Source organism: Dipodomys merriami, unplaced genomic scaffold, assembly GCF_024711535.1.
Source record: "Dipodomys merriami isolate MVZ:Mamm:240054 unplaced genomic scaffold, mDipMer1.0.p SCAF_1, whole genome shotgun sequence".
NCBI lineage: Eukaryota > Metazoa > Chordata > Mammalia > Rodentia > Heteromyidae > Dipodomys > Dipodomys merriami.
The window spans coordinates 30,813,714-30,838,045 of record NW_027202270.1 but is presented as its reverse complement, the minus strand read 5'-3'; the positions used below and the strand labels follow the sequence as shown (position 1 = coordinate 30,838,045).

Here is a 24,332-nt window from a genome sequence, read left to right as displayed (position 1 = left end):
ATATGTGTGGAGCAAAGGACAGCTTAAAATCCCAAGGAAAGTGTGCTGTAGAAATTCTTCCACAAAATGAAAGAACGGCCCCTACCCATCTTTGTCGATTTTCATCAAACCAAGTCCTGAATTGTGTTTTCTCTAGGTTGTAGCCATAAGCTCGGAGCCAGAGGAAATTTATCAGGGGGTTATTTGCCATGAAAAACCAGGAATTCCAGGATTAGTTCCCTTTTGGAGCTCACTCTTAAGTAGAAAAGCGTGAATATGAGAATGGCAGGCATGTGGGACTGTCTGCAAAGCTCTCACATTCTCCCTCCTTGACTCTTGAACACCTGAAGAAACATTTGTTGAAGGAGAAATTATTGGTAGTCCCTCTCAAAACATACCCAACAGCAAGTTAATTGCTTCTGCAGATGGCCAGGGAGCCTGGTCCTCATAGCCAAGCCAACAGTGCAGGATGTCAGCTGGGGCAGTGCGGACCTAAAATTAGGCCCATGGCAACTCTCTAATCTTAGCCACAGGTTCATCCTCTTCACTTAATTCCCTTTGCCCTCACTATGAACTTAGGCTCTGGGAAAGGAACACTGTTTAATGATTTGGGGGTGGGGGAGTAGAAAATCATTAGGCTGCCCCTTCTAGAAACTGGCTCCACTCCGTCCTTACAGGAAACCTTCCAAATCTTGCCCTTGGAAAGTTAAGACTGATCTTGGAACCTAGCCATTTTGAAGCACACACACTGATCCAGAAAAATACTTTTTATCTAGGGCAGTAAATGCCACGTGATTTAAGAGTCTGGTCCTTAAGCCACGGTCCTTGATCGTCAAGACATCAAAGGCTGTCTTTCTCTCCCTGGGTTGGTCCTATTTTCTTTCCAAATCCCAGGCTTGAGTCTCTACTGTTCCTTCCTGAGCTAAATCCCCCATCGCCTTTAAAACAGGTCTTAGCATTTTAGGAAAAAATAAAATCCTAACACTTAAAAGCTGGCAGTTGTTTTACAAGTAATTTTACAAAGGCTGTGTGTCACCTGGTGTATTGTCTATAGATAGGTAGATAGATAGATAGATAGATAGATAGATAGATAGATAGATAGATAGATAGATAGATAGATAGATAGATAGATAGATAGATAGATTCATAGAAACCCTGGCATTCTAATCTATCTTTTCTCATATCACCCTAATATCTCTGCACTGAAAGTCCTCCAGGAGGCCCCATTCTTGGTGTCCTGTTAAAACTGAGCTATATTTTGTTTCCCTCCATTAAAGGAACTTCAGGCCAGCCACTGGTGAGCCCTGTGTATAATCCTAGCTATTCTGGAGGCTGAGATCTAAGGATCAAGATTCAAAGCTAGCCAGGCAGGAAAGCCCAGGAGACTCTTATCTCCACTTAACCATCAAAAAGCCAGAAATAGACTTGTAACTCAAGTAGTAGAGCACCAACCTTGAGCAAAAAAGCTAAGGGAGTATCATGCCCTGGTCTTGAGTTCTAGCGCGCGCACACACACACACACACACACACACACACACATACACACGCACACACACACACACACGCACACACACACACACCTCCAAACTTTCTTTTAGATAGTGTAACAATTATATCTTTAAAATTTTTTTAGGGCTGGGAAGTTGGCTTAGTGGTAGAGCGCTTGCCTTGCATGCCTCAGGCCCTGGGTTTGATTCCTCAGCACCACATAAGCAAAAAGAAAAAAGCTGGAAGTGGCACTGTGGCTCAAGTGGGAGAGCGCTAGCCTTGAGCTGAAGAGCTGAGGGACAGCGCTCAGACCCAGAGTTCAGGCCCCATGACCGGACCAAAAAAAAAATTATTGTTATTATAAAGATGATATACAGAGCAATTATATCTTTAGTGCATTTGTAGATCCCTATGACAAAATCACTTCCCAAAGTAACTTCTCTAGGATTAATTTCCTTAGCTTTTGCCTCTGTTGTTTTCAAATACAGATTCTATATCTCACACTTTTTAAATCATTGTGTTTCATTCATTGTGTCCTATTCTCAGTCTGTTCCAGTTATTTTTCTTATCTCTAAGACTCTGGATCCATCTTAGACTCAGGTTTCTAACATAATGGGAGAGGGAGAATTATATGGCAGTTCATTCATCAAAGACTAATTGAGAGTCTAGTAGGTGTGATGTAGAAGGACACAAAAAATGAATTAGTCATGGACTCTGTCCTCAAAAAGCTTACAATCCTTAAGGAAATGAGACAGGTATATGAACAAGTACAGATCAAGTAACAGATGCAAAGTATTCCACATGTCCAGAGAAGGCCAGATTAATGCCTGTGGGGACCCAAGGTGGCTCTGAGTAGGCATTGAAAGATGATGAGTCTAGATGGCTGGGCTGGAAGGGCACTCGGGGAAGGAATACCATATTCCTCTTAATTCTATTGAATATTATTCTAAAGTTGTCTTTTTTTAATAATAGTGATATATTCCTAACTCATTCCATCACAGTTTTTACTCTCAAGCCTAATGTCTGTTCTTGCAACCATTTAAACATTTTTAAACACATAGGAATGAGGCTTAGTTAACTCTTAGTATACTTCTATAGGATTTTAGACTTCATCTGTTTGGGGTTTTTTGTTTTTGTTTTTGCTTTTGCTTTTTTGTTGGTCATGAGGCTTGAACTCTGGGCCTGGGCACTGTCCCTGAGCTCTTCATCTCAAGGCTAGCGCTCTACCACTTGAGCCACAGTGCTACTTCTGGTTTTCTGGAGGTTAATTGGAGATAAGAATCTCACAGACTTTCCTGCCAAGGCTGGCTTTCAACCATGATCCTTAGATCTCAGCCTCCTGTGTAGCTAGGATTACAGGCCTGAGCCACAGGTGCCCAGCTATTTGTTGTTTTTGTTGTCTGGTTTACTCAAAGTTTAATCAGAATATTTTTGAAGATTCAGAAGCTGGGGATAGTTATGGAAGAGCGATTCTGAGCCAGGTGTCTTGATTCTATGCTGATTCTAAGACTTCATAATGTAAGTTAGACAATTCTTCCCATCTTTTAAATTGTCCATTAATCAATATTTAAAAAGCGATATATTAAGATACAAATTAGAAAGTATCTACCATTGCATATTTATTCACCTTCTATACTCAAAGTTGTCATTACCCCATTCCTTTACATTAAAGGGATCTGAAATTGCAATATAGTTGCATAGATTTTTGTTATTAGGAGACATCTAGGTAAACCAAGTCTCTCAACTCTGCCAATCCCTTAAGTTGATTAAATGTGTTAGCCCCATAGGCTGAATCTCCAAGATGAACCATTCAGAAAAGAGTTAAGAGACTCTGAGTTAGAGACGGAGAGTAAGGATCATAGACCCTACCTATCCCAACACCTTCATTATGTAGCAGTGTCACAGAAGAATCATAGTAACTGCCTTTTGTTGGGCATCTGTGCTCTTTACATAATTTCATTCAAACTATATGCTAATTGTGAGGCTGGGATTATTATCATTCATTATGTTATAGATTAGAAAATTGAGGCTGCCCAGGCATAATGGCACATGCCTGTAAATCCAGCACTTAGGAAGGTGAGGCAAGAGGATCATGAGCTTGAGAGCAGTCTTGGCTGCGTGGCTAAACCCTGTCCAGAAGGTCAAAGAAAAGAAAACAGGAAGGAAAAGAGGAGAAAAGGAAGGAAGAAGGGAAGGAGGAGGAAGAAAAGAAGGGAGGGGGGAAGGAGGGAGGGAGGGAGGAAGGGAAGGAAAGGAAGGAAGGAAGGAAGGAAGGAGGGAGGGAGGGAGGGAGGGAGGGAAGGAAGGAGGGAAGAAGGAAGGAGGAAGGAGGGGGAAATGAAATGAGGACTGAAAGAGGTCAGTTGCTTGAAGTCACACAGCTAGTAAGTGGTAGAGCAAAGATTTAACTTCACATGAGACTTCCAAGTCATTTCCTTCCCACTAACTCATTGCTCCTGTGAAGGCTATAGGAACTTCATAGCAAACTCAGAATTACAACCAAGAGTTTGATTCTCAATCTGTGCACTTTCTACTGTTCCATTTATTTTACATCCTTCCAGGGAAAGATTCCACATGTCTTTAAGTAATGTGTTTAATTATCTCACCTTGGAGGGCTCAATTTTACAATTACTAGCGATTCACATCTTTCGTGGATCTTATATTCTGTTCTTTGTGCCACATTTCATCACCCTTGAGTTGTAAGATTCCTTACTTAATGGTGATTATTGTTTTTGTTTGCTATATTAATCATAGAGTTTTATAAGAAAAGCATTAAGAATCAAGTGGAAAATGGAACAAATACTTGAAGTAGCAGTTTACATAAGAGACAATAGCATACCAGCACATGGAATAGACAGCTTTGCAAGAGGTTAAACAAATACAAATAACTGTTAAATTGGTTATTTTTTCCTTTGACCAAATGACTTTCAGTGCTATGAAGGTTGGGGTACAGTGATTCTCCACTGATGGGAGTGTAAATTGGGGTGATCTCTGCAGAGCATGATGACACACGCATCAGGAAACATGCAAATGAAAGCTCACTCCCTTCATCACTGTACTTTGTCTTATTCTCCTGAAAATTATCCAAAGAACAGAAAAAAATAAAACCTAGATTAATGAGAATATTCATTACCATGGTGTCTATTATGCTTTAAAATTATTCAATAAAAATTAAAACAATTTAAATATTAAACTCTAGAGAACTGATTGAACTTATGTTGGCCCACTAGCTGAGCATATAAAACCATTTAAAGTCATCAACAGGAGTGCATGGTATTATGGAAGTGTTTGCTGGGACATTTGCTACAAGAAACTAGAATGCAAAATCGCATGGTGGAATGTACTTGTAAAAACTACACTGCATATGAGCAAAGCTGATAGCATGCAAAAAATGTTCTAGTTAGAGGAATTGTAGATTATTTTTCTCTTCTTCAATGTTTTGTTTAATATTGGTACTATATTATTTTTATTATTTGAAAGAATGAGTTAAAATCAAAAGGTAGCCAGTGGTTCACACTTGTACTGCTAGCTACTCAAGGAAGCTGAGTTTTGAAGATCAAGGTTCAAAGCCAGCCCAGGCAGGATGTCTATAAGACCCTTACCTCCAATTAACCAGCAGAAAGTGGAGCTCTGGCTCAAGTAATAAAGTACTAGCCTTGAGCAAAAAAGCTCTAGGACAGTATCCAGGCCCTGAGTTCAAGCCCAGGACTGGCGTGCACATGCACACGCCTGTGCACGTGCACACACACACACTCAAAATGGTGCAGGCAATTTGAGCTCTACACTTAAAATTTTAAAACTGTGTTTTCTTCTTTAGTGTTTATTTTCCCCTCCAAGCTTCAGTTTCTTTATCTACAGAGTGAGCTTAACTAGTATCCCTTACCCCAGAGTGAACAGTATGTTTGTCTTTATAAAGCTTTTAACTCATTGACTACAAGGGTTCATAGAAGTTTGGCCCTGGAGAATGAAAGGCAGGAGGGAGAGAGAGGAAAAGATAAATAGGTACTAATTAATTTGAAAGGAAAGTCATCTGCTCTAATGGGAAATTCATATGTTCTGTGCCCCTAGTCAGAGTCGTAAGTGCACTCTGTGTTAGTTAGCAACTTCAATTTAAGGTACTATGTGATCCTTTGGGCTTTGAAGATAGGAGGCTTCCATACATACACATGAGCTAAAATTGCTACCTCAGCATGAAGACGTGTACACTTTGAATAATTATACATACTCAGTGACTCTAGCTGATGGGTTGATGATGTGGAAGAATAGTGCAAACACCACCTGACAGGACATTTTGAAAGGACAGTTTGATTTCCAAGCTCTTTGTAAGAATGCTTTCTCTTTTAGCTGTGGCAGACAAGCAAAGGAGATTTGATTATCTTGTTTCCTGTGAAAGGTTATTTAGCCCTTCAATCCCATTAAGTCACTTTCTGCACCCCAGTGCACCAACCTTCCCCAGGTTATCAGCCCAGGAAGAGTAAATGGAGACACCAGGATCAGATTTCTAAAGAGAGGAAAGTTAAAGCAAAGTTTGAAAGGGGTGACAGCCAGCAGCCAGGAACTTAGGGACTCAATTAAACTGAAAGACAACTATCTCATTATCTTGTTCAGAAATGATCTAAATACATAAGAATCTAAAAGTTTTAAATAAATTTGTCCTACTGACTGTCTAGATGACTGAATTTTCCATCTCAAAAAATTTTTAAACACCCACTTTCGTATTTATTTATTCTAAGCGCAAAGCAGCTGTGATAATTATGCTGTCAGATTCAGTAAACTAATGAGGAGTCACCAGAGTGGAAAGGCTTGCATTTGTGAGATTGCTGGAAAGCAGTTCTATAGCTTTTGCCTGCTGCCTGCCTGCCTTCTCTCTCTCCCTCCCTTCTTTTTTCTCTTTCTTTTTTTCTTTCTTTCCTTCTTCCTTCCTTCCTCTTTCTTTCCTTCTTTCCCTTCCTTTTTCCTTCCTTCCTTCCTTCTTTCCTTCTTTCCTTCCTTCCTCTCTCTCTTTCTCTCTTTTTCTTTCTTTCTCCCCCTCCCTCTTTTTCTTCTTGTTTTTCTGTGAGCTGGGAAAGAGAATTTTACAGTCCACAGCTAAACTTAAATTCTTTTGACTAACTGGCTTCTCTCTCTCTCTCTCTCTCTCTCTCTCTCTCTCTCCTCTCTCTCTCTCTCTCTCTCTCTCTCTCTCTCTCTCTCTCTCCTCTCTCTCTCTCTCTCTCTCTCTCTCACCCTTTCTCTCTCTCTCTCTCCTCCTTTCCTTCTTCCTTCTTTCACCTCCTTTCCCTTCCTTCCTTCCCCTGCTTTTGAGGGGCAAGAAGGCCTGAGGGAAATTCTGGCTTTTCCTGTCACTGTCCCCAGGGTCAGAGGAGGTTTCTCCCTGAGAGGAGCTCCTAAGACAGTTTGGTTTTAGTCATCTGTAAAGTATATACACTGTTTATTTTAACTGTTGAACTGTTTATGCTATGATGTGAGCTAAAAGAAAGTAGAATGCAAAAGTGCATATTATAATGTCCCTGTGAAAATGTCGTATGCATATCAACAAGATTTGAGGTCTCCCCTTTCTAGCTTTTATAATTCCAAGCCAAAGACGTGAAAGCCACAGATTATTTACAGTATCAAAGCAGAGTGCAGTCCACGTGAGGGAGGCCCAGCATTGCAGGTTTATTTCTTTCTTTGGGTGTGAGCAGCTTCCAGCAAACAATAACATTAAGGAGTTTTATGATTTTGGTGTGCTAAACATGGAAATTTCTCTCTTTGTAAAACAGGGGATATTTTTGAGCAACTCAAATTCATGTGGCCTGTAAATCTTGCAAAAGAAGTGCCCAAGTGAAAAGATATCCTCAGGAAAATGTGTGTGTGTGGGGGGGGGTGTGGGTATGTGTGTACATGTAAGTGTATGTGTGCATGCGTGCACATGTGTGTACTTTGGTGACCCACATGGTTCCTATCCTTTGCTGGTTTTTTCCAGATGATATCTTATGACAGTGGCTACTCTTTGTTGAAAACATACTGCATTTAAGGAAAATACACATACATTTAGCTCTTTAAACTTACAGCGGTCTGCCAGGAAATTTATCCCTCCACCTCACGTTCTCCCCGCTGCACCATGGAACTCCATTTTAACCTCTAAAGAACCTGACTCATAGCTGTAGCTTAGTGAGCACTTAGAAACAGCAGATCCCTAATGATTCCCCTAGTCATTTATGGAAATGCAAACTGCAGGGGTGCTCAATTAACTAAATACAGACTTCCTGAATTTAAGATTTTTTTCTTTACATTATGAGAGTGAGAAAGCCATATACATTCAACAGAAATCCTATTGTGGACCCTTTATTCCTGAGGGTTCTGTGCCCCTGATTTCTATCAACGTCATATTTACCAACCAGTCAGAAAAAAATTGTATCTGTACTGAACATGAACAGACTTTTATCTCAACAATATTTCTGAAGCAATGCACTGTAACAACTACTTACCTAGCATGTATATTGTGTCAGGTATAATCATCTAGAACTGATTTAAAGTCTAGAGGGGGATATGTGTAGGTTAGAGGCAAATACTGTGCCATTTTAAATGAGGGACAAGAGCATCCTTAGGTGTGAGTATCTGCAGTGTCCTGGAAGCAGGGATCAGAGGACAACTGGACTTCAAATTTTGAAATTTTATCTTTTTAGGGGATGGTGGCATTCTTACTCCATTCTGGGCAAGGGCAGAGAGCCACACCTCCCAATTACTCAATCACTAGGAAACATCCAACACTCTACCATGTACTATGTTGCCAAGTTATTATGTTCAATAAGTTAGGTTAAGTGTGTTAAGTGCATTTTTTAATGCTGAAATTGAATTCAGGGATTTGCTATAATAGATATATCAGTAAGTTGAGGACTATCTGTACATGTGTAAGGGTGAAAGTTGTGTGTGTGTGTGCACAGAAGTGTATGTTCTAAATAATTTAATTTAATTTATAATTTAATTTATAAAATTCACCTACAGTGTGTATTTCTTAATTTATAAAATTTACCTAGAGTGTATGTAGTTAAATAGATTGCCTAATACATGAAACAGAACTTAAAACTTTCTAAAATACATAGCCAGCCTGATGCTTGATGTGTCTCCTTGTTGGGACTAGAGTCCAGTCTCGTTGGTATGATATTCACTTCCTTCAATGTGCCTCCCAAACCTTTCCAACATTAGCCTCCAGTCTCCACTTGGTAAATATGGATTGAACTGAATTAAATAGGAAACACTTGACAACTATTAGCAGAGTCAGCAAGATGAGTCAGTATAAACAGTAAATAAGTCTGCCCTGTTGATGTCTCTTCGGGTAACATTTGTTGGGAAAGAACCCAGGGAATAATATGTTGGTGCTTTTCTCTTTCCCTTCCTACAGAAGAGTCTTTGTTCACAGTTTCAGGAGTGAGGCTAAAGCCAGAAATGTGTGACCTTTTGGCCTCCTACCGGAAGGGTCACCTCCCAACCCGACTTAGCAAATGCTGGTAAGAAGAAAGCGTGAGGCCACCAAGGTCTTTCCAGGTAAGCGATCCCACCAGTCCAGCTCTTGATGGACAGAACTGAAAGTCTATCACTACCAGGTGGACAGGTCATTGTTTACCAATTCAGAGCACCTCTGCTCTGAATCTAGCTCTTTATCCCCAACTGTAGGAAGCCTAGCCTGACTACTTAGACCTTCATTCCTAAGCTGTGTATTGCTATTTACCCCTCTACACGATGAGACCTTCCATTGATGAATGGATGCTGCTTTCTCTTAGCCAGATAGATCTCTGTGTCAGCTGACAAGAGTAAATCAGAGGTGACCCACATCCCAGTTGCCTAAGACTGATGTCAGTCCTTCCATTCAAAAATTGCCACAGTCCCCAGTAAACTGAGATATTTAGTCACCTTAGTGGTATAAATTATCCTCTAAGGTAATCTTGAGAGGAAGGGGTGCTGTGGAGGGTCTCCCCAAAGCTACCACACACTAAAAGAAGTTTTGCTAACAGGCACAGAAAGCCAGGTAGGACAATGCCAAAAAACACCACAGTACAGAAGCCTCTAGAAGAATAGGAAGGACAATACTCTGTATAGAGGAATCACAGTGGTGCTCCTGTTCAGGGTCAACCAGCTTTTCTGGTGACACTTGCCATATCTCAAACCACAAGCATGATATTTACTACGGTTTTAACAAACACACATTGTCCATGCTCCCTAACAGAATTCTGAGGCCTAAATGGTAACCATTGGCACATGCTATGTGTGCAGTCCCATGTCACTCACAGGGCAAGACTCAGCTCTTTGCCATTTTCTCTTGGATCTCTGTCACCGTTTAAAAGCAAATACATATCAAGGATGTCTGCCTTCTGGCTCTTCAACAACGATCTTGTCTTCAAAGAACAGGGAAGTTGAGACATCGCTGTTCCCTAGAGCATTTTTATGAAATACATGTTTGTATTTTGACAATAAATAATTGGAATTACTAACTGGCAGTACAATTACATGATAGTCTTCAGGTCAAATATATTCTAGAGTAGTTTTTGCTGTTTCCTTACAGGATGAATTTTACCTGCAGTCTCCAAATGTGAAAGGTTTATCCTTCATAAAATTATCAAAGACACTAATGAAAATGGTCTCGGATATGGGCGCCTTTTAAGCATTATCGTTATTTCTATTGTTGTTATTATGGATTTTGTCCTATATACACAGCCAGAAGGGAGAGAAAGAGATAATGCTACTTTTCTGATGTACATACAGTTTCTTTCACAAAGAACTATTACTTGTAGACATAAATTGGTCACAGTAGAAAATCAATTAAATGCAGCTAGTCAAGCCTGGTGCCTGTGCCAGCAATTGAAGAAGGGAGGAGGCAGATTTAGCCTCTATTGGAGTAATCTTGTGATGTCCCTAAGGCCTCAGAACTAACGTAAGGAGATAAAACCTGTAGGAGATGAACCACAGAGGGAGAAGTTAGAGCAATTAAACTGTTTAATAAATGGCTTAGGATCCACAAACTCTGACAGTGCTGAAGTTGAAGAGACTAAAAGCTGTAATCACATGGACACTGGGGGCCTGTAAATCTTTTGCACTGAATTGAATTTATGTTAAAATATTCACTTTTTAGGAGAGTCAGAATGTAAATTGGGGCATTAGGACTTGGTAACTGGCAGCAATTCCTCAAAATTAAGACTCTTGATACATCTTCAAAATGTCAGTGTTAGGCACGAAGAAAAAAAATGTATGCTGATGTCTACAACAGAGAATGAAGAGGAACTAAAGTTTACTGGGTGCTGCCACATGTTGGGTACTATACTTGGTGTTTTTCTCAGGTTATTTCAAAGCTTGGTGTATTTCAAACAGTGGGTTGTGGTGCGTTAGAATTTCAGTTGTGACCCCTGAGATAGGTTTTGATCTTTTTTTTTTTCTTTTCTTTTCTTTTCTTTTTTTTTTTTTTGTCAATTGTAGAGCTTGAACTCAGGGTCTGGGAATGGTCCCTGAGCTCTTTTTTTGCTCAAGGCTAGTGCTCTACCACTTTGAGCCACAGTTCTACTTCTGGTTTTTCAGTTTTCTAGAGCGAAAAATCTCATGGATTTTCCTGCCCAAGCTGGCTTTGAGCCTTGGTCTTCGGATCTCAGCCTCCTGAGTAGCTAGGAATACAGGCGTGAGTCCCCAGTGCCCGGCTGGTTTGGGTCTTTTTTTTTTTTTTTTTGGTCGGTCGTGGGGCTTGAACTCTGGACCTGGGTACTGTCCCTGTGCTCTTCAGCTCAAGGCAAGCCTTTACCACTTGAACCACAGCACCACTTCCAGTTTTCAAGTGGTTTATTGGAGATAAGGGTCTCACTTTCCTGCCTGGGCTGGCTTTGAACCATGATCCTCAGATTTCAGCCTCCTGAGTAGCTAGGATTACAGGCATGGTCATTTTTAAAACTTCTTTGTTCTTATTAACAGGTCTACGATATTATATCTTCTATAATTTATTGTCACTTTTTCCTTTATTTAACCCTCAATCCATTAGGTTTTTCTTACAACTCTATACTCTGCTGTTCATTATTTTTATTTTGTTTATTCCTCATTTTCTTTCAGGGCTACATTCAGACTATTTCTGTTTTATTTGCTTACTAAGAAGCCTCAAATATAATTCTATACTGGACCAGGGTTTTAACATCATCACCTATGTCCTGGAATGTTTTAGATACGATGCTCAAACACATAATACCTAAAAATAAAGCAGTGGAATTGCTATTCTCATTGTCTAGAATTTGATGCTGATTGGATTCAAAAGTGAACATAGACTAAGAGTCTAAGAAGACTTCGAAACAGCTCCAATCATTTTGATCCATCCTTAGGTCACAAGGTTGATTTTCCAAGATAAGAGGCAGGAGACAAACAATTGAGAGAACTTGGAAAATGAGCAGGTGCTTACAGAAGCCTGCCACTTTTGTATTTATTTACAATTTACCCTCAACAACAACAACAACAACAACAACAACAAAACAGTGTGGCGAGGAGAGGATTAAAGTTTAGACGTCTCCAGGGAAGATGATCTCTTAGATAACGTTGTCAACACAAGGACTTGTTAAAGACTACTTGTTATCATTTCCTGGGAGAGTGCACTGCTTCTTCAGTCACTCACTGGACTATGGGAATGTTACCACCCCCACCCCACTCAGATTTTAGGAGTTTGAATTGAGCTGCTGGTTAGAACTGAATTTCAGGTTATCTCCTTCTATTTCACCCTTGTGGTTCAGGGTGATGGCAAAAGTAATAAGCCAGCTGATGGTGTGATAAAAGAGTATCTACAAAGATGCGATTCAGGCCTTGTAGAGCCATCAGACATGCATGCACACACACATATACCCCTCAAGTAAGAGGAGATCTGCCTGTGCCAATACACCGTTTCCTACAATGACTCCTTCTAAAACAAGCCAGGGAAACTCAAATTACTTCACCGGGGTATCATCTCAGGAAATATCAGAGCCTTGAAACCAGAGACCTCTATGTCTCCTTTTGAAGAGCAAGGGAAAACCAATTAAGAGAGAATTAAAAAATGGTAACTGTCTCCCAGTATCTGAGGTGGGAGAGGAAACATGCATAGGTAGACCAAAGAAATCTGCCTTCATGAGCATTAAGTAAGACATTGGACAAAGCTTGCCCAGATGTACCTGAAATGTGAAGTGGTATGGGCTGGATGATGGGACAGACAGGTCCTGGACTCAGAGAACAATGGTTATTCATTCAACCTAGTGGAAGGCCAGTAGTGATGTGGTAAAGGGCTCATACTTGAGTCTTGCCCTAGTCAAATATTTATGAATTACTTGAATAAAATCAGAGAATGCACTTACAACTTAGAATACAACTCATTGAAATAATACTATTATCATGGTTTATTATTTTCATTTTATGAAAGATGAAACTGAGGCTCAGTGACGTTAACTCCTCCATAGTCCATAGGATGCCAGAGTTCAGATGCAGACCTCAGGCCCGGTTGTCTCAGTATCTCTGATTTTTCTGTTATCCACAGGCTTATCAGATCTGTAGAATATGCAACACTTTTAGCTTCTCTGTAGCACATGATTCAGAGGACTAAGAGCTAATGAGTAACAATCCAAAGCAATATTTATTCCTATCAAATTTTATCTGATTTTAATTTCTATTCTATGTTGGTTTTTAAATGCCTACAACTTAAGTAAGGCTATGACTTAGTGGAAAATGGCACTTTGAAGTACAATGTGAATTAATGGTATAATCTGGCTGCCTCCAACAGATAGTGCTAATGCTTTTAGGCCACATAAATGAAGGGCTAAGATGTTGTCCGAAGAAAAGGAAATAGGCTCCTCTCTATGGATCGGACCATATTTAAGTTATTATGTTCAACTCCATGCATCCCATTTTAAATGTCATATTGAAATATTTATTGTGCACCTATTAGTTTGCAGACCTAATCCTGAGTAATCCTCTTTATAATGCTAAGATTTCAGTGCAGTTGGTTGCCATTTTACAAAGAAGATTAAGAATCAAATATAAGTAGCTAGGATTTGATGTACAAACTCTATTCCCAAAGCCTGTGCTTTCCCTAGCCCACCTCCAACTCTGGGCATGCTCCAGGGAAGGTTATAGGGGAAAAGAGAAGCATGGGGCCAAGCTATAGGGAAGGTTAACTACAAAAAAGAAAACTCAGGGTTAGAGAAATTCCATCTAGGGGATTCAAAGCAAGTGTCTGGTGTGCTCAAAAGGGTGGCCACAGAATTAGGACAGATGAAAAGCTCAAGCATGCTACTTAAGTGATGTAGCAGGAAGAGTCTGTAGAGTTGTGCCTGTTCACATGTTCCCACAAATAAAAAAGGGGTGAACTTCCGCTGCACTCACCCCCAAGACATGAAGACCAGTAGAAGGGATTTCCATAGCAGAGGTTAGAACTGCTGACCACCAACATTCTCTGAAAATAACTCTTCACCAACTGTGAATAGACCATGTTTGGAATTTTGGTAAGACTGTGTCATAGCAAGAATAAGTAGACTTGTTTTATTTTCTAAGAAAGGCTATTTTAAAATCTACATCGATACAATTACTCTCTCTAATTACAATGAAAGATAAATTGTGCTTGTGCTTCATTTTCTTTCTCCTTTAATTAATGGAGTTACCTGTTCAAAAGCTTAATAAAATTATGTAAGTATTCCTGGTATTTGTGTATGGTTTTATTCCTCCCATGATTTTGTTGACTGATAGAAAGACAGTTAAAATTTTAAAAACTGATTTAGAGGGGTCCGATTTGATTAGTGGTGCTTACTTACTCCTCAGTGCTACTCAGCTAATACTTCTGTCTCCCAGGCATCTGGTTGGCCCTTCCTGGGTTTTTAGTAGGTGGACAGAGCAACATGATCTAGTCTACTCAATGACTCTGTGTCTTTGGATTGCTAGTCAAAGGCCCTTCAGGCCTGTTACTGTAACCAGCAGCATTTTAGATGATCCTAGGACAAGATGATATGGAAGAGTTCTCAGATGATATGTGATGAATATTAGTGGGAAAGAGAAATAAAACTGTTATATTTTAACCCACTAATATTTGGGGGCAGTTATTTGTTACTACAGTGTAACAGTGGTCTGCCCAATATTAGGTCACATAAAACACAGACATACACTGTCTACCATGCAATGCCACATGAGAAACTATTTATATTCTGTTTGATTATCTATTAAATTAACTTTTGTTGTTGTTGTTAGTCGTGGGGCTTGAATTATGGGCCTGGGTACTGTCCCTGAGCTCTTCAGCTCAAGGCTAGCTCTCTACAACTTAAGCCATGGAGCCACTGCTGGTTTTTCTGATGGTTTATTGGAGATTAGAGTCTCACAGACTTTCCAGCCCGGGCTGGCTTTGAACTGCAATCCTCAGATCTCAGCCTCCTGAGTAGCTAGGATTACAGGTGTGAGCCACCAGCACCCGGCTTTAAGTTAACTTTTAAACAATCAATTCCTCAGTCATCACATTGACCAGTTTTCAAATGTTCATGTGATGATCACGTTGTATAATACAAAGAACTTTTCCATTGTTACAAAAAAGTCCTGTAGGACAGTGTTGGAACATGTGCTTAGGCTCCATTCTCAATATCACAAGATAGAAAAAAATAAAGAAGAAGGGAGGAGAGGGGCAAGAAAAAGGAAGGAAGGAAGGAAGGAAGGAAGGAAGGAAGGAAGGAAGGAAGGAAGGAAGGAAGGAAGGAAGGAAGGATAGATTTAGGATTTTTATGGAAGTTTGTTATGACACCTAACATGTCTTGATATTTTAAGTGAGTACTTCTAATACCACCTTAAAGTTAATCCTGAAGAATTTCATCTTTTAAAATGAAGTTTTTGAAAGAATCCAATAGAGGTTAACTTCTGGAATATTATCTTGGGAAATTACAGTTCTTAGAACGGAAAAGCTCAGAGGTCTTTTCCTGATGACTACATCAACAAAGAAGATTTGATCTCTTTTTATTGTTCTTGACACTTTCCATAAAGGAATTTCCAGGATTGTGTTACTTAGTCCAGGTGAAGCCACTGAGCTTCACATTTTGTATTTCTAACTTTCCTATATCCCTAAGCAGATAAATGTGCACTAAGAGAAGACCTGATGCGCGCTTAGTAATGAATTCATCAAAGTTTATTAGCCCCATTCTGAGCACTATTATGGGACATGGCAATTGCGTAAAATAAATCAAAATAAACCAAAATATAAAATCATCTTTCTAATACATTTGTTAGTTCACTTGACATATTTCTAGGCACTGGATTAACGTTTCCCTCAGGGACCTTATAGTGTGTTGGAATGTTAGATGGAAGTAAAGCCAACCAGTGACAACATACCCATCTGCCCATCTCAGAGGAGGTGATGGCAAGCTTTTCCTTCAAGGGGGAATTTGCCTGGCAGGTAATTGAAGAAGAAAGAAGAGAATTCCATACAAGGGAAATCAGAATAGAGTTGATGCTTTGTGCTGTCAGGAACTGAAAACCCACATCCAATGGCTTGATCCATAGGACATAATTTCACACATCTCTATCATTAAGCGACTGGGTTGACCATACAAGGCCTTTCCATCTTTCTTCACTGCAGCGTCGATGTCCTTTGCCTTAGTCCTCAGTCCAGTTTCTCTCATTGTCATGAGATGCTGCCATATTTCCAGAAAGCAGATAAGATACATCACTGTCCAAAGTAAGAAGATGATATCCTTTTCTGTTTATTACTTTACTGCTTTTTTTAATTTTTAAGGTGTGGAAATTTGAACTCAGGGCTTCATAGATGTTCTACCATTTAAGCCATGCCTCCAGCCCTTTGCTCTGGTTATTTTGAGATAGAGTCTCATTTTTTGCCTAGAGCATGAGCCTCCTATTTGCATTATTTACCATAGCTGGGATGGCAGGTTCAGGCCTTACCCAGTATACAGAAGATTTGTTTTGTCCTAGGGATTGAACTCAAGGCTTGGATGTTGTCTCTGAGCTTTTGTTTTCAAGGATAGTATTCTACCACTTTGAGCCATAGTGCCATTTCCAGTTTTTTAGTAGTTAATTGGAAATAAGAGTGTCACTGTACCCTAGGAATGGCAAAAAAAAAAAAAAAAAAAAAATGCCGGGCACAAGTGGCTCACACCTATAATCCTAGCTACTCAGGAGTCTGAGACCTGAGAATCACAGTTCAAAGCCAACCCAGGCAAGAAAGACTCTTATCTCCAATAAACCACCAAAACAAACCAGAAATAGCTCTGTGGCTCAAGTGGTAGACCACTCACCTTGAGCTGAAGAGATGAGGGACAGCACCCAGGCCCAGAGTTCAAGCACCAAGATGGACCAAAAAAGAAAAAGAAAAAAAAGAAGAACATGACTCTCTTTTCTGCCCAGGCTGGCTTCAGAACGTGTTTTGAATGAACACCCTATCACATTTTTTTTGACTGCAACCCAGCACTCTTTTTCACGCCCCTTATGTTGCTGGTTCTTGATCTATTTTTGTATATGATTTACCAATATTTTATGTTTAGTGGATTTTTTTTTACACCCTAGTAGAGAGTAAGCTCCACAAGAATAAGGATTTTGGTATATTTTAATCACTAGTAATGCCAGTGTATGATGTATAGGCATGCTTACAAAATAAATGAATGAGGGAGTGGGTGAAGATTCAGAGGTAGATGGAAGCAAGTTGAAGAGCCAGTTGGCCTGGGAGAGGGTAAGAGATGTGTCTTCTGAGATGAGAAAAGAGAAAAACTCCTTAAAAGCTGCCAAGAAGGTATACAGAGTCAGGAGCCAGACTGCTTTTGTGCAGATCTGACTCTGCCACTTACTAACCATCGCCTTGGGCACAGTGCTTTATTTCTCTGTATAAATGCCTTATTTCTCTCTGCTATAAGACACAGATATAATATTATCTATCTCAGAGAGCAGTCAATGAGTATTAAATGAGTTAATACTTTTAAAATATTCTAAATAGGGCTGGGAATGTGGTTTAGTGGTAGAGTGCTTATCTAGCATGCATGAAGCTCTGGGTTCGATTCCTTAGTATCATATAAACAGGAAAAGCCAGAGGCACTGTGGCTCAAGTTGTAGAGTGCTATCCATTAACAAAAGAAGCTCAGAAACAGTGCTCAGACCCTGAATTCAATCCCCAGGACTGGGGGTGGGGGGGGAAGTATTCTAAATAGTGCTATAGTAAGCACTATAAAAATTAGCCAGAATTACTAATAGTAGTATTAGTAGTAATTGTAGTAGTACTATTAGTTGTAGCAACAACTGCAGCAGCTGCACACGTGGTGAGGGAGTGGAATAAAGTGGAAGAAGACACAGGGGAATTCAATATGCCCAAGACCACAGGATCTTCCTGGCAAGGGGAGACTGGACAATGATAAGAAACCAAATCAAGCTCAAACTTATAATCCTAGCTACTCAGGAGTCTGAGGTCTGAAAAGTGAGGTTTTAAGCCAGCCCAGGCAGACAAAATCAAGAAATTTTTGTCTTCCATTACCCAGCAAAAGCTAGAAGTAGAACTGTGGCTTCAATGGTAGAGCATCAGCAATGAACAACGAAGACCCAGCAAGAGCTTGAGGCCCTGAGTTCAAGCCAATGGCAATGTTAAAAGAAAGGAAATCAAGAAACCAAGTCAGGTTCCAGAGTAATACTGGACTTGGAGGTGGCTTTGGGGTTGCTGCAGGCACCTGGTTGAGCTTCAGTGGTGACTGCAGGTCACTCGGTGAGGCTGGCTAGTTACCATTGCAGCAGGTCTATAGTGAAGTGTACTTGAGTGGCATTCACCTCCTGCTCTAGAGAACAGATCCCAAATTGAGAATTGGACTTGTTAAAATATAGATAAGTGTTCTCTGCAGACAAGTGCCCAATTCCTGAAATTTTACATGAAATACAATAATGCCATAGATTTTTGTTTCTTCCTTGAGACCTTTCCCATTTCTGGTTTTACTTTTATAATATGTTGTTTCAAACAACACATGGAGAAAGATCTAAGGGGTTAAGGTACCGATACTCCCTGAGTCCAGGACAAGGGCTGCAATGGGCTGCACATTTCTAGAAAGACAATTCCCCCAAAAAGGTGGCTGGGGAAGGCAGATAAAAGACCAAAGTTGGGTCATGTGACAGGTGTCACTTGAATAAGATACCGTGGCCCAGAGATAAAAGCCCACTCCTTCTGGTCACATGACACAGCTTCATTACACTCCCAGTGGGGGGTTAGAGAGTCTGGATGCCATTTTTACTTATTTATTTATTTGTGTTTTTCCCCCTTATTCTGTGATAATGAGAAAATGTTTAAACTCCCATCTCTGTGTTTAAACATTTCTCCCTGCTGACAGCAGCGGGGTACCCCTTGATCAACTGTCAGATTGGAAAGTGCAATTTTTCTGGAAAGTAAACAGCATGTTAGCCGGTTGGAAATAATTTTGTGTTTATTGGTAGCTGTTAGCCTAGGAGTGATGGAGCCCTATGACAGCATTTGTCAAGTGAGAATAAGAAACAAGCTTGGAAATAGCGTTAAGACACAGCTCTGACAATGGGACCTAACTGTGGTGTGATAGAAATGTACTCTAAAAAACGTTAAATTGAAATGGGCAAAAACTTTCCCAGTGTTAGCAGCTCCTGGAGATCTCGACACAGAATCAAAGGCAAATGCTTGGAATGCTGGAGTTGGCAGGTCCTTGCCAGTCACTAAACCCAACCCCTTGTTTTACCATGGGGAAACTGAGGCTCAGAGAGTTGCCCTTAGGCTCTGCTTACAGGTAAGAAAAAAAACCTGTCACTATAGTGAGGGAATAAAGCTTTACTTTCTTTTAAAATTTATATGTAAAGGTAAGTGGAAAAATGTGGTGGATGCAGTGTAAATATTTTGATCTAAGCATACTCAACTATGTTTAATAGTATATGTATGCCTGTGTGTGTGTGTGTGTGTGTATATATATATATACAAATGCATGTATTTATGTATATAAATAAATCTATATATGTGTTATTACGTATGTTTTTACAGTGGCTAAAGACATCATAGTCTTTTAGTGATTAAACATGTTTTCAGAAAATGGGTACTCTTTAACTATATATAGTCATCGGCTCCTGCCTATTTTGAATTCAGGTAAATTTGAGGTCCTAATTACTTAAGTGAAAGAACTGAAAATATATCAATACCACTAGCTTCCTTTCTCTGAGGTCAAATCATGGAGTCATCTTGCTTTTCTTTCCAGAATCAGTAGGGCTCACACATCTTACATGCACAAGGTGATTTAGGAATCAAACATGCCTGGGAGCCAACAACATTTAGGTTCTGTCACTTGCTCACCTTCTCTTTCTAACTTTTAAAACAGGACCCAAAATAATTATTTTTTAGAACAAAAGAAGAGTCACTGTATGAAAATGTATTACATACCAACAACATGACTGACACACACAAAGAATTAGGTAAATTAAAATTTGTATTATGATATTCTATATTATGATAATAAGTAAAATTAAAAAGAAAGCAAAATTAACAACACTTCCATTTATATATTTGTCACCCCTTTCAGAGTATAAACTCCTCAAAGCAGGGAAACTGTTCTATTTATGTGTGTTCCCTGGAGTGAGAACACAGTATGCATTCATTAATTAATTCAGTTGTTCATGCAGCCAGCATTTATTAAGTTACTGAATGAAGTGGATGTTTGGGTTAGAATGGTGACTGGCTGTTTGGGCCACAGAGACTCACACATATGTCCACTACTCAAAATAGAGAATCATATGCTTGGCTATGGAGGAGTCTTGGAGCATGCTAGACTGGTCATACCAGTCTAAATTCTTGCTTTAAAAAAAAATAATGCTGATTTTGTTTTATTTTATTTTGGTTGGTAACTCAGGGCCTCATGAACTTGCTCAGCTTTCCTACTCATACTGGCACAAATCAGCCTCCAGTCTTTTGCCAGGTATTTTTGAGATAGGGTCTCAATTCCTGCCCACACATGCACCTGGACAAAGACCCACCTGTTTTAGGCTTTCCTCCAAAACATGCCCAGCTTCTTCTGTTGAGATGGAGTCTCACAGACTTTGTTGCCTGGATTGTTCTCATACCATGAGCCATGTGATGTCATGCTTCTACGTACCTGGGATTACAGGCTTGAGCCACTGGAACCCAGCTTCAAGCAAATATTTAAGTTTCAACATAATAAATTTAATAAAGAAGTCCCTAGCACAAGAAGGATGAAACAGGAGAATAATGAGTTCAGGGCTAGCCTTTACTCTATAGTGAGACCTAGCCTGCATGGAAGGAAGGATGGATGGATGGATGGATGGATGGATGGATGGATGGATGGAGAATTATAGAATTTCTTGCCCTAAAAGTGACTTACTGGGATGGGGGTAGGGTTGATACTGAACTAGAAAACACCAGGGTTTTCATTGTGGAGAAAAACTGGGAGATTGAAAATCATTTTAGGCAAAATCACTGGAGGCATAGTTGAGCCTTGCCAATTTCAGATACATAGTTCCTCTCATGGAAAACAAAACACTTTCTACCCAGCATCTATTTAAATTTACATGGCTCTGTCCCTTCCCAAGCCAAGCCGCATACACAATGTGGATTGTTTAACAGGGCTACTCCAGCAACAACTAAGAACAGATAAAAATATGTAGCAGATGGAACCATATAAAAAAGTGCCTTTGACAAAAATCTGTTACCCCAGTAGGCATGAGCTACTGAATCACTCCCAGGAGGTCTGAACGCTACAGGCAGGGCAGCCCAGTGTGGAATTGCTCAGGTACAGAAGGAAGACAACAGAAGTGCAGAATTTTAAAAAGGGAATGAATGAATATCCCAGACCAGCCAGAGACAAAACTATGAACACCATTAGATGTGTCCCCTGACCATTGTGACTTAATGTGACAACATAGAAAGCACTATCGGATGGGGGAGTCCCAGGCCAGTGTAGAGGTCAAGAGGCATGCCCAGCCCCACCCGCCAGCCCCAGATACCAAGACCCACTTCAGGAACGTGTGTCAGGAAAAGTGCATGATCACAGTGTCAACTTGTGGGCCAAAGAGGAGCACTAAGTGGTTGTGTCTGTCACCTCCTCCACTCCCCACTGGAATTTGGGTTATCTGATGGAAGCACTTCCCTTGCTTTCAGGAGATCCTTGGTGTCAGCAGGGCAGTTTTTATACTTAGGTTATCACCAAAGGCTTTCAGAACATTGCTCTGGTCACTGTGCTGCAGGTTGTATGTACCTCCGGGGTAGGAGGAGGTGAGCAAAGCCACACAACGTGTATGTTCTTTGTTTGAAGTTTTCATTCCTTTTAGGTTGCAGCTTCTGCTTCTAGGCCAGCTCTGTACAAGATGATGCCCCTGTGGCTCCTTGTTCTCAACCACTTTGGTAAGCAGGGATTTACTCTCAAATCCCACCTATGTGGTCTACTGACCACACTGGACTCCAGTCCTACAGATGAGAACTGACAAGATTTCAGGCTCTGTGGAAGGGATCAAGACACCAGCCTGTGTGTCAGAATGCTGGGCTCAAATCCTAGCCTACAGCTTCCTGGCTGAATGCCTTTGGGCAACTTACTCAGCCTCATTAGACCTCAATTTCCTCATCTGTAAAAATGGGTCAATGATAAAGACCTACTTCTAAGAGACTATATAGTAAGTGAGGCTTCAAGCGTCTGACCAACCAGTAGTGTTTAATAAATAATAGTGACTAGGATAATCAAGTAGATCACAATTGCAACCAATATGTATGGTTATGTGTATGTGTACATGTTATGACCATGAAAAAAATGATAACCATTATTTTTTGAATATTTATACCATGCCATGTAGTAGACTCCATATTTTACCATGTGCTTTACATCTGTGACCTAATGTATTCCTCAAAGCTAGCCTGTGTGGTAGTATTATAACCTCCCTTCTCAGATAAAAAAACAAGCTTTGTTAAGTGACTCTGTGTAGTTACACAGCTAGCAAATGGTGGAGCTGAACTTCCAATACTGACACCAGAGCCCTTACTTCTAAATACTATGATGCAGGCTTCCCTGAAGTAAAGTAATAGACTTTAAAAAATAAATAAGTTACCAGACACCAGCGGCTCATGCCTGTAGTCCTAGCTACTCTGGAAGCTGAGATTGGACAACTGAGGTTTGAAGGAAAGGCCATGAGTGAGACTCTTACCCCTAATTAACCAGCAAAAAAAGCTAGAAGTGAAGCTGTGGTTCAATTGGTAGAGTGCCAGTCTTGGTGGAAAAGCTAAGGGACAATGTCCACTCCTGATTTCAAGCCTCAGTGCCAGCACCAAAAAAGGAGGGAAGGGAGAAGGGAGGGAAGGACAGAGGAAGGAGGGAAGGAAAGACAAAAGGAAGGAAGGATGGAAGGAAGGAAGGAAAGAAGGAAGGGAGGGAGGGAGGAAGAGAAGGAGGGAAGGGAAGGGAAGGGAAGAGAAGGAAAGAAAGAAAGGAAATAAAGAAAGAAAAAGGAGCAAGTTATAGGACTGGGGACTTAGCTCAAGTGGTAGAGCTGTGCCTTAGCAAGTGTGAGGCCCTAAGTTCAAGTCCCAGTCCAGCCAAAAAGAAAACCTAAATTTTGCTACCTTCAAATGAAGTCACTTCATAAACTGCCAAATTACCCCAGCAATGCTGCCATCATCCTCATGTTTTGACCCTCAGGAGCACACAGAGCCTCCCAAGAAAACTGGTCTCACTCCATATTATCATCCTCGTCTTTTACTCTAAACTGGCATTCACTCGATTATGCACCTCAGTCCCCAGACTTTGATCTGAATGAATTTTGGCTATTATTAAAAACAAAGCCCATCTTGAAAGGATAAATATATGCCCTCATCAAAATCCTCTCAAGAATTCACTGCAGTGTCTAAAAAGAAACCACCTAGAGGGTTTTAACAGCATCTTGGGCTAAGTGATTCGTCTTCCAAGGAAACTGCTTTGAAGGGGCAACTCGTGTGGGATGCATATGCTCTGGTATGTTTATTTAAAACTTAACTTCAATGTCCTTCCACAGATTCACAAGGGACTCCATTCCACTGAGCCAAGGGAAATGGACAAGGTCGCCAAGTCCTTTGGAACTGTCTTTGACCTTTTAAATTGCCACTGAGTGAGTTATACACTGAACAAAAGGCCTGCATCACTGAGGGAAGGGTTCCACATTGGCCCATTTCTTTTTTGCAATGCTGGGTCCTCAGCCAAAGGTAGTATTTCTTAGTTCAAGAGTTTGGGGACTCAGCAGGGCACGGGTGGCTCACACCTGTAATCCTAGCTACTCAATAGGCTGAGATCTGAGGATCATAGTTCAAGGCCTGCCTGGGCAGGAAACTAACTCCGGACACTCTTATCTCCAATAAACCACCAGAAAACCGAAAGTGTCACTGTGACTCAAGTGTTAGGGCCCTCGCCTTGAGCTGAAGAGCTCAGGAATAGCGCCTAGGCCCAAAGTTCAAGCCCCATGACCCACCCCACCCCACCCCCCAAAAAAGTTTCCGGACTCTAAAAAGGCAAATTTGAGAATGGCGTGCAGCCTCGTTCTTAAGAAGTCAGCTATTGCCCATGTGTATAACTGCCCTGAGCTGTATTAAATGCCTTCTGCTTCCCAGAAAACCCCGCATGTCAGCTGAGCCCACACAGTGCCAGGTAACATTTTTTTTTCTTTTTTTGCCAGTCCTGGGGCTTGAACTCTGGGCCTGGGCACTGTCCCTGAGTTTGTTTTTTTGTTTTTTGGGGGTTTTTTTGGGTCCAGTCGTGAGGCCTGAACTCTGGGCCTGGGCGCTGTCCCTCAGCTCTTCAGCTCAAGGCTAGCGCTCTACCACTTGAGCCACAGCGCCACTTGCAGCTTTTTTCTTTTTGCTTATGTGGTGCTGAGGAATCAAACCCAGGGTCTCAGTTATGCAA

The 24,332-nt window shown here is 40.6% G+C and overlaps 1 protein-coding gene across 1 annotated transcript in view; it reads left to right on the top strand.

Moving 5' to 3' along the window:
- LOC138832559 (cyclin-dependent kinase 15-like) overlaps nt 1–12,865 on the top strand; it is an 86,407-nt gene extending 73,542 nt beyond the window's left edge. Inside the window, exons 13-14 of the mRNA XM_070030798.1 lie at nt 8,852–8,994; nt 11,536–12,865. Of these exons, the coding sequence (XP_069886899.1) occupies nt 8,852–8,961 (110 nt within the window). The 3' untranslated portion in view covers nt 8,962–8,994; nt 11,536–12,865. The remainder of the gene's footprint in view (nt 1–8,851; nt 8,995–11,535) is intronic.
- Nucleotides 12,866–24,332: the final 11,467 nt, after the last annotated feature.